The sequence below is a fragment of the Doryrhamphus excisus genome, chromosome 12, assembly GCF_030265055.1.
Source record: "Doryrhamphus excisus isolate RoL2022-K1 chromosome 12, RoL_Dexc_1.0, whole genome shotgun sequence".
NCBI lineage: Eukaryota > Metazoa > Chordata > Actinopteri > Syngnathiformes > Syngnathidae > Doryrhamphus > Doryrhamphus excisus.
The window spans coordinates 5,838,268-5,856,134 of record NC_080477.1 but is presented as its reverse complement, the minus strand read 5'-3'; the positions used below and the strand labels follow the sequence as shown (position 1 = coordinate 5,856,134).

Genomic DNA, 17,867 nt, shown 5'->3' with positions numbered 1-17,867 from the left:
TACATACAGTACATTTACTATACCAGGCAGAATTTATTTGTATTTTAGCGACATCTTGTGGTGGTGTTTTGGAAATACCACGCATACGTCATCAAACGTCACCAGGAAGTAATGGGAAAACAAGGCACCATCATGGCGGAATGCACAGACACACGTGAGTTGGTTCAACACTGGATGAACAAATAAGAGAAGATAACACAGCGTGATAATTTACACTGTTGCACTGTATTTTCCATTGTAGGTACTTTTAAAGCACATGAAGCGAATGTGTCGTTTTGTGTTTCGCGCAGGCTACGTAACAATAAACAGCTTCCGTTATCAATGGCCACTATTCTGCCTCTCTAACTGCAAGAGTTTGACTTAAACAGATCCTTCTGCTGGTGTTGAGGACATGCCTGACCTCTCGGATGCTGACGACTCCGGTGATGACGAAGAGCAGTGGCAGTGGATGGAAGAGGACAGCCAACACATTACCTGTTTGTTTTGTGACAAGTGAGGAGGGCTACCAGACATAAACACTTCTCTTTTTGTCTAAATCTTATTATTTCAAAGCAAAAAGTCAGTTGCTAACCAAACATATAGTTTGTTTTGGCAATCGTCAATGTTTTTTTTTCCTCCCAGATTGCTAAATTCAGTCACTGAGACCCTGCAGCATTGCACAGTTGAGCACCATGTCAACCTTGTCGATGTGATAAACAAACACAGTAAGTACACACTGAAATATTGTTCATCAGTGGAAAAGCCAAGTTATTTTTGTATTTCACCGAGGTAACCTTATGAATAATCTCTCCTAGATGTAGATGACTACAGTTACATAAAGCTGATCAACTTCATACGCTCAACGGTGAGAACATTGTCGTTGAGGAGTATAGAGAGTAAATTATTTTGTGATCACAAATATATATTTTCAGAAATGTGAACCATCACACCTGATGGGGCTGCCAGACGGTCCCTTACCGTGGGAGAGTGAAGACTTCCTCAGGCCCGTCATACAGGATGACCCTCTACTCCAAACTGGTAGGATTTACTTTCAAGTGTGTCCGTCCAGTCAACACACATTTCTACTTTTTGAGGCTGATCTAGTGTTTCCCATGGGACTTCAATCTACATATTTGTGGTGGGGGGTTGCAGGCTTTGACATAATGATTTGCAGTAAGCTATTTTGTGGTTTACTGCAACAAATACTGTATACGCATATTTAAGAAAATTGTATGTCGTATAGAAAGAGTTGGGCACCCCGGTAATTTTTAAGATTTTTTTTCAAGATTTACTTATAAATCACTGGTGGTTTGATCAGCAATTTCAGTCGAGTATATCATTCATTCATTCATTCATTTTCTACCGCTTATCCTCATGAGGGTCGCGGAGGGTGCAAGAGGCAGGGTACACCCTGGACTGGTGGCCAGCCAATCACAGGGCACATATAGACAAACAACCATTCACACTCACATTCATACCAATGGACAATTTGGAGTCGCCAATTAACCTAGCATGTTTTTGGAATGTTGGAGGAAACCGGAGTACCCGGAGAAAACCCACGCATGCACGGGGAGAACATGCAAACTCCACACAGAGATGGCCGAGGGTGGAATTGAACCCTGGTCTCCTAGCTGTGAGGTCTATATCATATAGCAGACAAACACAGTGATGTATGAGAAGTGAAATGAGGTTTATGGGATTTACAGAAAGTGTGCAATAATTATTTTAAGCAAAAGTAAGCAGGTGCCTAGATTTGGGCACCTTTTTTTGTTTTATTGATTTGAATACCTTTTTATACAAATTATTGGAACACAACATGTGTCTGGTAAGGTCATTGACCCTTGACCTGCATACACAGGTGAAGCCATTCATGAGAGAGTGCATTTAAGATGGCCAATTGCAAGTTGCATCTTCTCTAAATGAGTAGCATGATTTGACAACTGTCAAATGACCTGAAAGCAAAGATTGTTCAACATCATGGTCTAGAGCATGGGTGGGCTAACTTTTTGACTTGCTACCCACAGTAACATTTGGTGGTGGTTCCATCATGATGTGGGGCTGTGTGGCCAGTGCAGGTACTGGAAATCCTGTTCAAGTTGAAGGCCGCATGGATTCTAGTCAGTATCAAGAATCAGTAACAAAGTTGAATTTGCATTAGGGCTGGATATTTCCAACAAGACAATGACCCTAAACACTGCTCAAATTCTACTAAGGCATTCATGCAGAGGAACAAGTACAACATTCTGGAATGGCCATCTCAGTCCCCAGACCTGAATATTATTGAAAATCTGTGGTGTGATTTAAAGCAGACTGTCCATGCTTGGAAACCATCAAACCTGGCTCAACTGGAGATGTTTTGGAAAGAGGAATGGTCAAAAATACTTTCAACCAGAATCCAGACCCTCCTTGGAAGCTGTAGGAAGCATTTATTTCTGCAAAAGGAGGATCTACTAAATATTGATGTTATTTTTTGTTGGGGTGGTAACATTTATGCACCTGCCTACTTTAGTTTAAATAATTGTTGCACACTTTCTGTAAATCCTATAAACTTCATTTCATTTCTGTGTATCTGCTATATGATATATTTAACTGAAATGTCTGATCCTAACAACCAGTGATTTATTTAGGGGTGCCCATGGATGCCCATGGATTTCATACCACTGTATCTTTGGCCTAAATAAAGCATTTTCAAGCATTCAAGCGAAAAAATATGTTAAATGAAGGAAAATACAAGGGCCTGGGTATAAATACTCTACAGTACAGGAAGTTATTAAGTTTCCTCTGCACTGATTGGCTCACACTCATGCAGCATCCACCCATACTGTATGTTGTGTCTCTCACATGTGGATCCTACATTGTTACACCTTGGAAAGTGTCTGAAATTTCTGATTTCTGTATTTCTGCTGCAAATATATGTATGGGAAACACCGTAATCATGAACTATGACCTTTATACGCCACTGATGCAGTTCAAGGACAACATGAAACCAAACCCTTAAGCCTCTAAATTAAACAACTTTTTTTTTTTCATTCTAGACCCAGAGGAGCTTTGTGGTCAGCAAGGGGCGGGGCTGTCAACATTCGAGCCATCCGGGGCACAGTCCCACCATGCAATATTGCAGAGGGCAACTGCTGCTGAGGAGAGGGCCCGTCTCTCAGAAGAGGCTCTGGCTCGAGCCATGGAAGACATGCACAAGCTCAAGTCAGTCATGTTTGCGTCTCCTCATTCAAACGTAAAAGTATGACAATGTTGCACTGTTAGTTTTAGTTACAATCTCACAAAGGGGGTTGTTTTTCCTCTTTTGTTTTTGGATGCTTTTGCACTGCGTTTTTATGGACTTTACTGCAATATCATATTTTGACCAGCAGGGGGACACAAGGAACACAGTGGTGCTGAAACCTTAACACATGCTACTATGTGAAAAAAGTTTTAGAGGAAGGGGTAAGATAAAAAAAAAAAGCGGATGGGAAAATTCCACTGCAGCACAGAGGTTAAAGTGAGGAGGGGGGCTGGAAGAGAGGCAGTTAGGGAAAATTACAGAAAGAGAGAGGTAGCGGAGGGAGGAGGTGGCTGAATGAAAAGCGTGCTAGAAAGATAAATGCCTCTCATCTGCTCCATTTACCGCTATGTCCTGTATGCTATAAAGGTTGAGTGTGCTTTCTGGTCACTGCTTTTTGTCTTGTGTCCTAATATATGAAATGTTAAATGCAAAAAATATCTCACATTCTTTAAAGGCTGCTGGCTCAGGGTTTGGTGCTGAATGCGGAAACCAGAAGAACCTCTAACATGGGCAGTATAGCCGAGCTTCAAGATGATGAGGACGAAGCGTACTTCAGCTCCTATGGGCATTATGGCATTCATGAGGAGATGCTGAAGGTTTGAGCTGCAATCTCACACACAAACACACACAGACAGACACACATTGGCAGGTTCTGCAAGTGTCATTTTCTGACTTTTGAGCCACTTCCCTGCAACACAGCTCACTGCATTGGGCGTCTTGGCTGAAGAACTTTAATGTAACACAAATGATCATTCAGTACGCGCATATTCATACTGATAAGACATTTTGTCAAAAGTGATAAGTCAGCAATAAGCACCTGCGTGACACAACTTTGCAGATAAATGAAAATGAATTTTTACACCGCTCAAGCGCTAAGGTGTCAGGGTGTAGGCAGATGAGAGGGGGTTGTGTCGAGGTGTGCGCATGCATGCGTGTTACTTACTGCAGTACTTGCACAAATCCTATCCGGGGGGCCTGATTGGACCGTAGCGCTGTTACGTTTTGTGTCGGGTTTGCGTCACGCTGATGTGGCTCACCTTTGACGCACTGTGTGCGCTGCGGGCTGATTGGGAGAAAGTAAGGAAAACCAAGGTGTGGTGTTTGCTTACTTTGCACAACTTTTCAATTGTCCCCCACTTTTATAGATAGCTAGCAATTACTAATAAATAGCTGAGGTTAATTTCCGATAAAGGGCTTTAGTCAAGTGTGTTGTATAAAAGAGTTGTTTGAAAGCAAATTAAACTCCCAACACAAATGCATGAAGGACTCAGACGTTCCTTCCTGGTTTTGTTCCCATTTGTAGTGCAACATAAATTGCTTGAAAAGCTCCTACTTTCCTCCAGAAACGGTTGCAGCAACTTATTTTGATGGGACAGTGCACATTGGCAAACATTTCCGTAAATGTACTAGTTTGGCCAGTGGCTTATTTGTAATTGCAATCACTCACTAGGTATAATACAGCATTAATACTGTAAATGGAATATCCTATTTGATTGTGTTTTACATTAGTTTTAAATGACTGGTGCATATCTTTGCTATATTGCTCATACCGCAACGGCCACCTTGAATTACAGAGTTGGTATAGAGCAGGAATGATGGTATATATTCAGAAATGAAACAGAAACGTATGGTAGTCTTCACCATCCCAATCCAATCCACTTTATTTATATACAGTAAACCTCGGATATATCGGATTCAATTGTTCCCACTGGTTTTGTCCGATATAAGCGAAATCCGTTATATGCGTATACCGGAAAATGTCCGTTTTACGCATATATCGGATTTATATCCGGTATATGCGTGAATCGGATTTTATCCATTATAAAAAGGCACTTCCTTGACTATGTTTCCAATGTACCTGGACGCGCAGGCAACGCTGCAAACGCTGCAAATGACGTCGTATAGCGGCCTGTCACGATTCGGCGAATCGGAGCGCCACGATGCGGCCATCCGATATATGCGAGGGAAATTTAATGGAAATGCATTGGAACGAGACTGGAGATTTTGTTTCGAAATAGGCGAAATCCGTTATAAAAAAATCCGATATATGCAATGAACTTTTATTGGAAATGCATTACAGAAAAATCTGTTCTTTTTTATCTGTCTGTTGTGAGCGAATTTCCGATATATCCGAGTCCGATATATCTGAGGTTTACTGTAGCACATTTTATAAACAGAGTTTCCAAAGTCTGCTGCACAGACTAGTAAAAATAAAAAGTAATAATCCAAAACTAAAAGATCATTTAAGAAATAAAATAGTAAAATAGATATTTAAATATTAAAAACAAGAAACAAAGCAATAAAAGAATAAAAAAATAAAACCAATTACAATAAAAATGAAGAACTAAAAGACACAGGACCATACGACTCACTCCGAGTTAAAAGCCAGAGAATAAATGTGGGTTTCAAGACGAGACTTAAAGCTTTCGATGTTGGGGGCCTTTTTTACTTGGGAGGGGAGAGAGTTCCATAGTTTGGGGCCAACCACAGAAAAGGCTCGGTCCCCCCTGGTCTTAAGTCTCGTCTTAGGCACCACAAGTTGGAGCTGGCCCTCGGACCTCAGTGACCGCGCTGGAGAGTAAATTTGGATGAGGTCCGAGATGTATTTGGGGGCCAGCCCATTCAACGCCTTAAAAACAAACAATAAAATCTTAAAATCAATCCTAAAGCAAACAGGCAACCAATGTAGGGAGGCCAGAATTGGGGTGATGTGCTCCCCCTTTTTGGTTCCTGTTAAAAGCCGTGCCGCAGAGTTCTGGACTAACTGTAAGCGGGAGAGAGACTTTTGCCTAACCCTTATCTTGGTGAAGTTTGTCTTTCAAATATAAATGTTTAATTTGCACCAACACATGACGTCACATTGTTTTCTCCCTTGCTGATTTATGTAAGACAGTTTGAAAGTTGTACGTATCCCGTACTGAAGTTGTCCTGTCCTTTTCACAGGATAAAGTGCGAACTGAGAGTTACCGAGACTTTATGTACAGTAACCCTGACGTGTTCCGAGACAAGGTGAGCCAACTCAACAATATGCACATCAATCCAAATATACTTTCACATGTTACCATAAGTCTCTAAAGTGTGTGCTTTTAATTACAATGGGTGCTTGAGAGATTACATGTGCATTGTTTAATGGACTATATGGTGTTTCGTAGAACATGGCGTGCACATTCCAGGTAATACATTAAGAGTGTCTGATTTAAAACACTGTGACTTTATTAGCACACTCAATGTCGTCTGCAGAGGGCTGATAACAAACGCAGGCTTCAACGGGCAAAACATAAACAAATAACCCCTTCCAACAAAGACCTCTCATGTTTCCATCGGCGATAGTCCCCGGAAGCAGTGGTCCGTATGATGGCCTTCCTTTAAATGGATGGCTGCTGGTTAGCACCGAGATGGGATGTATAGGAGCGGGAGGTCAGTTGCATAGACAGGAATGCATGTTATCTCTGCCAGAGGAAGGTGTCACCTTCTTCAGGAGGAGGAGATTGAAAACAAACCCGGATTTTCTTATTATAGTACTGCAAAGGTAAGAGTGCAGATACTCTAAATGTGGCTGGTGAGCACAGTGATGTTTATAACGTGTCAGCACTGTGGACGTCGCCCTATGTGAGGCCGTAAGGGCTGCAGGCAGAGCTGCCTCACATGGAGACACAAATAGAAAGTCTTGCATACAGATGAGTGCTCACTACAGCTGGTGTCAGGCATTTAACACCAGTGGTGGCATAGATGATCACATTAATTGTTCCCCCTGAAGTCCCAAAATAGATGTGATTAAGAAGTCAACAGCAGTGACATGTTGCTTCAGTAATCCAATTTTTAGGTAGAAGTTTGATCAGCAAAGGTGTTTGGAACAAATTACGTTTTATGGAACAAATTGCCTTTTATGCATGCAACCATTAAGTATGTGGATATGAAACAGATGAACTTTACACTGCTCGCAATAAAATGACATTCAGTCCCCCTTTTGAGTGCTAAATATTTGGTGCTCTGCGAGCAACTCTGCATTGGCTCCCTCTGGGTGACCAGATGCTTTCTTTCTCAGCTTCTCCGCAAAGTTCCTCTGCATCAAGAGCTGGATGACCTCACACTTTTTATGACTGAATTCAGATAAAACGTAAATCATAGTCCAAAGACAGCTGGGATAGGCTCCAGGACGCCATGCGACCCTCGTGAGAATAAGCGATGAATGAAAATGAATGAATGAATGAATAGTCCTTAGTAGACAAGATTACAAATAATTACTGGCCCCCACAATACAGTCACTTTCCTTTAGTTCCCAAATACGACTAATGTCAAGAACAGCATTTTTTAAATTTACAATTCCTGCCACTACCCATATGCAGTAAAACCTGTTCATGCTTTTGTGACCTCAAGGTTGGGTTTTTGTAATTCTATGTTAACTCATTCAATCCCAGCCATTTTTCAAAAGACATGTTGTCTTCATGGTAAACATGGTTCATACCAAAAGAAAGATTAGACTCTCATCTTTCATCAGAAAAAAAATGTTTCTTATGATATCCTTTCAGCAAAATTTCCATTTACAACAAAAAAAGGAGAAAAACAGCTTTTTGGAAAAAGATACATTTGAAGCATAACTTTCAAAGACCATTACAGATGCAATGGTCTTATTAAAAACAGACATAGACATAGACTTTCTTTATTGTCATTGCACAATAACACAGCAGTGAAATTGCCAACGAAATGTCGTTGCCTGGCTCCCGTGTAATAATAAATAATAAATAATAAATAATAAATAATAAATAATAAATAATAAATAATAAATAATAAATAATAAATAATAAATAATAAATAATAAATAATAAATAATAAATAATAATAATAAATAATAAATAATAAATAATAAATAATAAATAATAAATAATAAATAATAAATAATGTGGAGAATAAACAGATTACATCAAATATGAACAACAATGTACAGCGTAAACAGTAATTTGTACAAACAATTTAAATAATTTAAAATAAATAACTATAATTACATGACAATGTCATTATTGGTAATTAATTAAATGATAATAACATGGTTGATAAAAATAGATTATCTTTAAACCTAAGTAAAACAAAAAAAATGCTATTCAGCAACAGTAGAAAGAGCACGTACGAGCAAATACATGGTGACAAATACCTTTTTTCTCCACACTGTAAGGCGTACTTAAAAGCCTTTGATTTGATCAAAAATTGATGGTGCGCCTTAAAATCTGGTGCCCAAATAGGTTCCAAATCAGATGGTCAATCAGTCAGCATTGACAAAGTTCTGAAGGTGAATTTGACGTCTTTTTGTCGATTTTTAGCAATTCCTTGTTGCAGCCCTGCAATAATGCCTTAAAGGGGACCTATTATGCTCATTTTTCATCCCTATTGAGTTGTGGACTCTTATAGAGCAGCTGCACACAATAACCAACACAGAACACTTTCTAAATCTTCCAGAATATGCACCTATTCTAGCTGTATTACCTTGGATTTGTGCTTTCTGCCAAATCAGTCTTTTTTAATTTATTCCACCCACTCCGCTGTGATTGGTCACTATGAACAAACTTTACTTTCTAATATAGCGGGTATAGGAGTTGATGATAATAAATTAATAAAGTGTTTAGGAGCTACTGGCAGCTCATGATCTACTGGCTGGAGACCCCTGACTTACTGTGAATGAACCCAGAGTGGTAACGTACGTAGCACTGCTGGTGCTGTGAAGCTCAAGTGAAGCCCAACATGTGGCAACCTCGCCACACAGTGAATAGGGCAATGGATTCCAGGGGGTGGGTGCAATGATGGAGAAGACTGTCTACCCAGGTTCGGAGTTTGTTCCTACAGGGAAGTGCCAGGAGCCATCTCAAACTTCTTTCAATGCTTACTTTCAAATGCACAAACCTCATTATCTGAAACTCTGGCATCGTTTAACACGAGAATGCAACATTCCAACTACATTTATAGGTCGGAAAAGTGGGACAAGCATAATAGGTCCCCTTTAAAAAGGCAATACTGCTTTGGGTATGAACTATGCTTTTTCACTCTGGTTCTGTAGTCTCTCAGAATCAGGAACACACAGATAGCATGTCACCCTTTTCACCCATTGTCGTCCATCTCATTAACTTTTATGTAGTTTCTGGTCCTGCTGCTTACCCCATCTGCATAATGTGAACACGACCATCGCTTTATTGTAAGCAAGGTTCCGAAAAAGCTGAGTGATTGATGACCAGCAATCATTCTCTGACAATGTTGCATCTTTCACCCTGTCTTGCCTTATCTGGCTCAGTTTGCCACCCAACTCCTGATAAAACAGCTTGTGGTTTATGTATCGCTCACCTTGACTATTGCAGTGATCTCTGAGTGGAGCATGTTCTGTCCATCTATTGCAACTAGGAGACAATATTTTAACATTACTTTTAAGAAAATTACAATTAAAATATATCCTCTGACTCTGACTTTTCTTCCTAAAGGTTGTTTTAGATGTGGGTTGTGGTACCGGCATACTATCAATGTTTGCTGCCAAGGCTGGCGCCAAGAAAGTCATTGCTGTTGACCAGTCGGAAATCATCTACCAGGCCATGGACATAGTCAGGTAACACACAGTAACTTCTTGAAGTCCTCAAGATACTGCTGTATACATTCATGACATCAATTTATTAAAAGCAAGAAGAAAGCATTTTCAAACAACCCAAAAAACATGTTGTCACTGTTGTTTTTCTACTAATTAGCAGTGCGGTAACCACCATGTGTAATTGTTCAAATTCAAATCCAATTCACAATGCATAGAAACAGAAGTACAAAAAGCTTAAGCAGCAAGTATTTCATGTGTCCACTCTTTACACTACAGTTGCAGTTGGGAAAAATCTAAGAGACAACTGCTAAATGTTGACTTTCTCCTAATTTACCATTTATAGGTTTGTGTTTGAGAAGCAGTTAACCTTTTTTCAAATTTGTATGTATTTTTTAGAAGACTCACATTACTGGACTTCCTTCTTCTTCTTTCTCTTTGGGCTTTTCCCTTCAGGGGTCGCCACAGTAAATCAATCCCCTCCATCCAACCCTGTCTTCTGCACCTGTCTCTCTCACACCAACTACCCTCATGTCCTCCATCACTACATCCATAAACCTCCTCTTTGGTCTTCCTCTACGCCTCCTACCTGGCAGCATCCTTCTACCAATATATTCACTATCTCTCCTCTGGACATGTCCCAACCATCTCAGTCGGGCCTCTCTGACTTTATCTCCAAGGATTCTAACATGTAATGTCCCTCTGATGTACTTCTTCCTGATCCTATCCATCCTGGTCACTCCCAATGAGAACCTCAGCATCCTCATCTCTGCTACCCCCAGTTCTACTTCCTGTCTTTTCCTCAGTGGCACTGTCTCTAGACCAAACAACATGGCTGGTCTCACCACAGTTTTGTATACCTTTCCTTTCAGTTTAGCTGAAACTCCTCTATCACACATCACGCCTGACATTTTTCTCCACCCGTTCCACCCGTGCCTACGCATACTTCTTCACCTCCGTTTCACAATCTCCATTGTTCTGAACTATTGACTCCAAGTACTTAAAATCCTCCACCTTCTGTATCTCTTCTCCCTGTAACCTCACTCTTCCACTTGGGTTCCTCTCATTCACACACATATACTCCGTCTTGCTGCGGCAAATCTTCATTCCTCTCCTTTCCAGGGCAAACCTCTACTCTTCTAGCATCTCCTCCACCCGTTCCCTACTCTCACTACAAATCACAATGTCATCTGCAAACATCATAGTTCATGAAGAGTCTTGTCTCTCCTCATCTGTTAATTCCAAATTGAAATAATGTTTAGTGCCTTTATCTGCGGAAAATTAGGAATGGTCAAAACAAAGCCAAAAATATTTATAACTTTTTTGGTGGCATTTTCAGTTGGAAAGAACCCCAACCCTAATTTAAATTAACAGTTGGTGGAGTAACCCATGATTTTGAATCACAGCTTCCATGCTGGCATGCTGGTCTTGGTGTGCACTCCACCCGTCTTTTGCACTGTTGTTGGATTACTTCATGCCATTCCCGGTGCAAGAATTCAAACAGCTCTGCTTTGTGTGATAGCTTGCGATTGTGTGCTCGCATTGTAATTCAATACTGGACACTGGAATTGAATGGCTGTCTTATATGTACAGATGATGAATTCAATGAAGAATTGAGGTGACTGATTTAGACCTGTGTATATACGGAACTAGTATGTACTTAATGTGAAGATGCAGGAGCCTGGCTCCGAAATCTAAATGAATAAAACTTTAAGTACTTTAATGTCATTGCTATGCTTGTATGTTTACTACTATTTACAATGTTACTGTGTTACGACAAGTCCAGATGTTGATATGCAAAAATCTTGCTAACAGTTGTCCGTTACATGATGTACAGTTGATGGGCGTCCTTCCTGCTGAGTGCAAGTCAGTTAGCCTTAATACACATCATTTACACCTGTAGTCTGACTGAATAGTGCATGCCTCGGCACAGTTGGGGTTTAACATTGGTTGACACACATGCACTTGCAAACATACAAATATGTAGAAGACCCCCACTGGAACTTTTATTATATTATCCCATCAAGGGTGCTGTGGTATTTCCAATCCTCTACTGTATGCTCAGGTTCTCAAATCAATTTACCTCCACCAGAGTCTGTGCTGTTCCCACATCTACGTACACACATGCTCGTCCCTCTTCACGGCTCTGCCTCTTGAAACATTTTTTAGTTAAGAGTCTTTTACGACTGCTATTATCGTTGTTACGTAAGAGAGTTTCTTATAAGCAAAACAACGGGGTTTGCTGAAGGAATAGGACATTTTAATTTTGCAGCCCACTGACTCGCTGTGGGAGCACGAGTTGGCATGCAGGGTGTGTTGCAGGTTTGCCAGCAGTGAACATTGCACTCCACCCTCTAAGCAACACACGTGGCAAACAGGTTCTGCTTTGGTTGTGGCTTTATATCTCCTTTTTCCCCCTTATTGCTAATATCAGGATGGTAATTAAAGTGGCTTCTGTTGGTTGCATGAGAGCATCCATCTCCTGTCTCCTCTCCGTAGCTGAAGTTTAAATGAAAGGCTGAATTTCTTCCTTCACAGTCACTTCCTTAATGGATAATGTCTAGATACTTTTTTTAATGGCTGGAATTGATGGATTGTCCAATAAAATGCTCTGAATTGTGACCACAAAGTGAAATGGATGTTTGAAACTGAACCTTCATTAGTCATAAAGGAAGGGGGATTCATTTGTGCATACAGTATATGCTGTAACCCACTTTTTATGTCAATACAGAGTAAGTCACTTATGTTTTGTGTATTTGCTACCAGTCATGTTAAGTAGTATTTGAAGCATAGCAGCATCTTAAGCACACACTGTTAGTGTCAGTGTAATGCAGTATTGCGACAAAATCACTTCCGTAGTATGGATGCTGTTAGCAGATATGAGTGAGTGAGGCAATGATGTGATATTGTTCACTTTTTGTTCAAACAATGCATAGACATGCTGAACAATTAAAAATAATTACAGTAAATATCATTAAAGAAAAGGCCTGTATTTCAGCTTTGAGTTACACTTGAGCAAATAGAATTTTAATATTTTTTTATTTAAATTTAACAATAATTTAATAATTAAAAATTTTAATATATAGATGAATAGATGAAAATATGAGCTGGAAACCTCATATTACAAATATACAACATAAGGTGGCCAGAAATATTTCAATATTGAACAAAGCAAAATTTGTTCTCAATCAGAAATCACTCCACACTCTTTATTGCTCTCTGGTTCTACCATATCTTACTTATTGTGTGGAAATATGGGCTAATAACTATAAAAGCAATCTTCACTCACTAAATGTACTGCAAAAAAAAGGTCAGTAAGGATAATTCATAATGCCGCCTACAGAGAACATACTAACTCCTTATTTCTAAACTCACAAATACTTCAACTTGCTGATATAGTTCATCTTCAAACAGCTAAAATTATGCATACGGCTAAAAACAACCAATTACCTAAAAATGTAATTCAATACTTCTCTACAAGAGAGGAGAAATATGATCTCAGGGAAGAACTAAATTTGAAACACTTCTATGCTAGGACTACGTTATGCTAGCCATAGCATTTCAGTATGTGGAATCAAACTATGGAATGGATTGAGTAAGGACCTCAAACAATGCACAACGATGAGCCAATTCAAGAAACAATACAAGCAGTTGATGTTTGCTAAATACAAGGATGAAGAGTCTTGAACCAGTCATGATGTGCTATATATATCACTATATTGACACTTACTATGGTACCCATTATGGCATTGGATGCTCATATCACCATCCAAAGGTGCATTATTAAAAAAAATAAAAAATAAAAAAAAAAACCTTAAACTGTATTATGGAAAGCAGGAAGTGAACAAATGTAACAGTTACTGATTGTAAAAGTACCAGATGGAGGGGTAGGATTTAATAAGCTTTGCTTCTTCCTACTCCTTTTGGACATGTGGAACTGTGAACTGATTATGTGATGCATTCAATTGTAATCTGATGCATGTTCAAATGAAATAAAACCAATACCATTACCATAATATGAAATTAAGATGTCTGCTTTATTCATTTGCAGACTACAAATGACACTTAGGCCAGACAGGACACACTTGCATTAAACCATTAAAACAAAAACTATTTAAATAGTTATTATATTACACAGCTATAGCTGAATTAAGAATGTTTTACATATATTAAATGTTATGAGGGCAACTGTAATTATTTAAAGGTGTTGTTATTGTTGAAAAATAATAATTTTACAGCCCAATCTATTATTATTTGCAATGACGTGTCAAAACATTCACTCACTCACTATGTTGAAGTACACAGCCTTTGTTTCTCCCACAGTCAGCCTGGCACTTATACATTTCCTTACAAGGCTGCGCAGATACTGACTCTCATCTCTGAGCCCTGACATTGTCCTCTAAATTACCCCAATAATGAGATTACAGTGTTTCCCTCTCGTGAAGGCTGGGGGTTGTGGGTGAGGGGGTGGGAGTCTTGGACTCTGGGAGGAGGTGATAGCAGCCCAAGCAGAGAGCGAGAGAAGGGGAAGACAGTTCAAGATAAGCATCGCTGCAACAGAAATGCACTCTTGGCCACTGTGAGTAATTGTTCTGTCCTTGGTAACATTAAGTGCCATGATAATGGAATATTCACAGAGATTGATACCCAGGATGGCTGGACTGATGGGAGGGATCATTCAAGTCATACTGGTAATCCTGCAGTTCCTACCTCATTCACACCTCTGTTGGCCTTCAGTTAATTTTTTTCCACTTCACCCCCCTGAATAGCCAAAAGTTCAGGAGAACTGTCATTGCTGATCTAAGGCTCTGAACTAAATGGTGACATTTTGTGACTAAAATATGAGACCTTGTGAGTGAATTTTTCATTTTGTCATTTTGTGCATATGCATTTAGATAAAAGTATGTGTCCCATATTGAGTGGACAAGGGACATCCCTAATTTTGAGAATGAAAGAGAGTCTGGGAAATGTGCAGTGAATTGACGACAGTTTCCCGCAGTCTGTCAATGCCTTTGTGGTGATTTGTGTGTGATCACATTTTAATTGTATTGCAGTAGGGCAATTTTTACCATAATTGTTTACACATTTTGCCTGGCTGGACTGTCTCACTGGTGGCAGCTAACTAGTTATAGTTATTTGTCTAGCCCAGGGGTGGGCAAACTACGGCCCGGGGGCCACATGCGGCCCACCAAGCGTTTGAATCCGGCCCGCTAGTTGCTTTCTCAGTATCTCAATTTTTAACATACAAGCTGGCAACATGACTTGCAAGTCGGATTAAAAAAAAAAACACACAAAAAAGTAAAATTCAATTTCGTAATTTGATGTGGTCTGATGTTTAAAGTGCTCCTGAAAAAAGGGACACACAGCTGATAGTATGACACTTTTACAAATAAATTAGACAACTAATTCAATGCAGAATGTTAGAATAGAATTATAAGCGTAAAATATTGTGTGTGTTAAATATATTTTCCGGGCGCCCCGGACAATTTTTGTTAACTCAATGCGGCCCACGAGTCAAAAAGTTTGCCCACCCCTGGTCTAGCCTCTGGTCCACGGACTCCAAATGTGACTTTTTTTTTTTTTTTAACCAGGATGAGTTTTGTCTTTAAAGCAAACAAGCAATGTTGTTAACATTGTAATAATTATTTCAAGTCTTCAAAACACTGGTTGTCTAAGTTGTTCAACACAAACACATAGTTGTCCAGCATGAAAATATTGACGCTATCATGGGATCTCAACCATGATAGATGTTAGATCGCCATCTGATGAGTTATTTGCTTATAGAATATTTGCCTAAATGTAGTGGTTACTAAACTGTAAAATCCAGACATGGTGGTTGTATATAATGACAATTGAGCACAAAATAGCATAAATACAATGAATGTTATTGTGCAGACAGTACAGCAATGCACTCTGGGAAACAGAAAGAGATCCCGCATCGAGCGCTGATCGTACTATGTCAACGTCACTGCCCTGTTTTGTGCGCAATTCACATTACAGCTATCAGCTGTAATCAGCTATAGAGCAAAAATTGTGCCTTTAAAGGAACCTATTATGCAGAATCTGCACCTATTGCGGCTGTATTTGCTTTGATTTGTGCTTCCCGCCAAAGCGCTTCGTTTTAATTGATTTCACCCACGGCCTCCGGGCATGCTCACTCCCCTGTGATTGGTGTCAAGCCCCAAGTGCTTCCTAACTATGAACCATATAAGGAAGCCTGCCCCTCTGTGACGTCACGAAGGGGCAGTTTTACCACGCCTTTTGAAACCCAGCGTTTTGAGCAATCCCAAACCTCATTATCTGAAACTTTGGTACCATTTAACACGAGAATACAACATTCTAACTAGATTTATAGGTCAGAAAAGTTGTAAAAGCATAATAGGTCCCCTTTAACTAAAAATATATAAATATTATATAAATTATAGCCCCCCAAAAACTGTACTCATTTAGGAGTACTTAAGAGTACTTTTCAACATTGCTTCTCAAATATTTTGACGGGCACCGGAGGGTTGTGGTGGGGAACTGTCAGGGGGGTTAATTTTTAATGCACACCTACCAACATGTACAAATTTATAGTACTCAACAATTTGACTCCTGAATATCAAGCATATTCTGGTCTCCAAATGGTCTCCATTTTGTTGCATTTTTCTGGTTTCAGTTTCAAGTTCAGTCTGTACAGGACAGATAAATGAATAAATATCATCAGTTCCTCTTGTTTTTCAAATCAGAGTGGCGCTAAAAAATGTCTCTTTTGGGAGGGAATGACTGAAAATAATTAACAATGCTTAATAAAAATATATGTGATGTTACACATATTTGTATTGGTGCATATCGGAATCGGAAATTGTGAGTTTGACAATTTCGGCATATCTGTTATCGGCAAATATCGGACATCCTTAGCAGAAAGTCTTCCCCTGTGTATGTGTGTGTGTGTGTGTGTGTGTGTGTTTAAGAGAGCGAGAGCGCAAGATCAGGGTTGAGCGAACAGCCCTGTAATGAAATATGTCAGGATGTTAGATTTGGCTAGAAAAACCACAGGTGCTTTCCTTGAGTTAAAGAACTACGTACGTGCTAAGTTTGTAAGTTTTGTAAAGCTTGAATATTTTGTTTTGTGCAGGTCAAACCAGCTGGAGGACAAGATCACTTTCCTCAAAGGCCGCATAGAAGACATCTGCCTCCCTGTAGAGAAGGTGGACATCATCATCTCTGAATGGATGGTCAGTGCACACAGATGCAATATGTACATGTATACTGTAGACGTTTACTATATAAATATGTACATGGATTCTGTACAACCTTTTCAAAATATGCCAGTCTTGATAAATTACAGTGTTTTAATTGTGCTTGTACAAATGTAATTAATTAATTATTCATCTAACCAGCTTATTTTGGACAACGCTATGCTCCCAACTTTGTGGGACCAGTTTTGGAAAGGCCCTTTTCTGTTTTAACATGAGCCAAGGTCCTCAAAGACAATAAGAGAGACTATGGATTGATGGAATGTGAACCGCTTGTGATAAGAATAGATGGTGCGGTTAACCATGCAGAATCCATTGTAGCAGAAGCTGTTCTACATGTTTTAAACATGTCTTAAACGGGAGTAAGCTGAAAATATGAGCTCCCCTGAATATCTAACCAGGAGGAGCAGTCTTATTTTGACTTGATGCCCATTTATCAGGGAGATTGTGTGTGGCGATACAGGCGGCACGGCCAAAGTTGAACGCACTGCTGAAGTCATCCCTAATTCATGAGCATCCTGTATGTGTCCACTGCACCTCCCCCATCCATCGTGAAACCCCAGGGTCACGTACAGGGGTCGTCAGACAGAGCCTTCCTATCCCCTCACCGGGGAAATTGAAATTTGACGGGTGACATGCTCGTGGAACGGTGAAGGATAGGGGGCATAATATCTGATGACACTGGCTCACAGAGTGCTAATATATCTAAGAATCTTCTAGTCACTTCTCATCACCGCACCGGTGGCTGACATTTCTCTGAGACGGCAAAATTTAAAAGGTTGCCCTCAAATCTGATCAATCATAAAAAGGA

General features: G+C 39.7%; 1 protein-coding gene across 4 annotated transcripts in view; it reads left to right on the top strand.

Annotated features, from left to right (window-relative positions):
* Positions 1-30: 30 nt before the first annotated feature.
* The window catches only part of prmt3 (protein arginine methyltransferase 3), a 67,701-nt gene continuing 49,864 nt past the window's right edge, over positions 31-17,867 (top strand). For 3 of the 4 annotated variants that reach the window (XM_058088916.1, XM_058088919.1, XM_058088918.1), the window contains exons 1-10: positions 31-154; positions 369-492; positions 622-704; positions 795-844; positions 912-1,017; positions 3,015-3,180; positions 3,714-3,855; positions 6,203-6,268; positions 9,721-9,842; positions 16,936-17,035. In XM_058088916.1, the coding sequence (XP_057944899.1) occupies positions 112-154; positions 369-492; positions 622-704; positions 795-844; positions 912-1,017; positions 3,015-3,180; positions 3,714-3,855; positions 6,203-6,268; positions 9,721-9,842; positions 16,936-17,035 (1,002 nt within the window). In that variant the 5' untranslated portion in view covers positions 31-111. Of the gene's footprint in view, positions 238-368; positions 493-621; positions 705-794; positions 845-911; positions 1,018-3,014; positions 3,181-3,713; positions 3,856-6,202; positions 6,269-9,720; positions 9,843-16,935; positions 17,036-17,867 lie in introns of all 4 variants that reach the window. The other variant, XM_058088917.1, reaches the window with a different exon arrangement.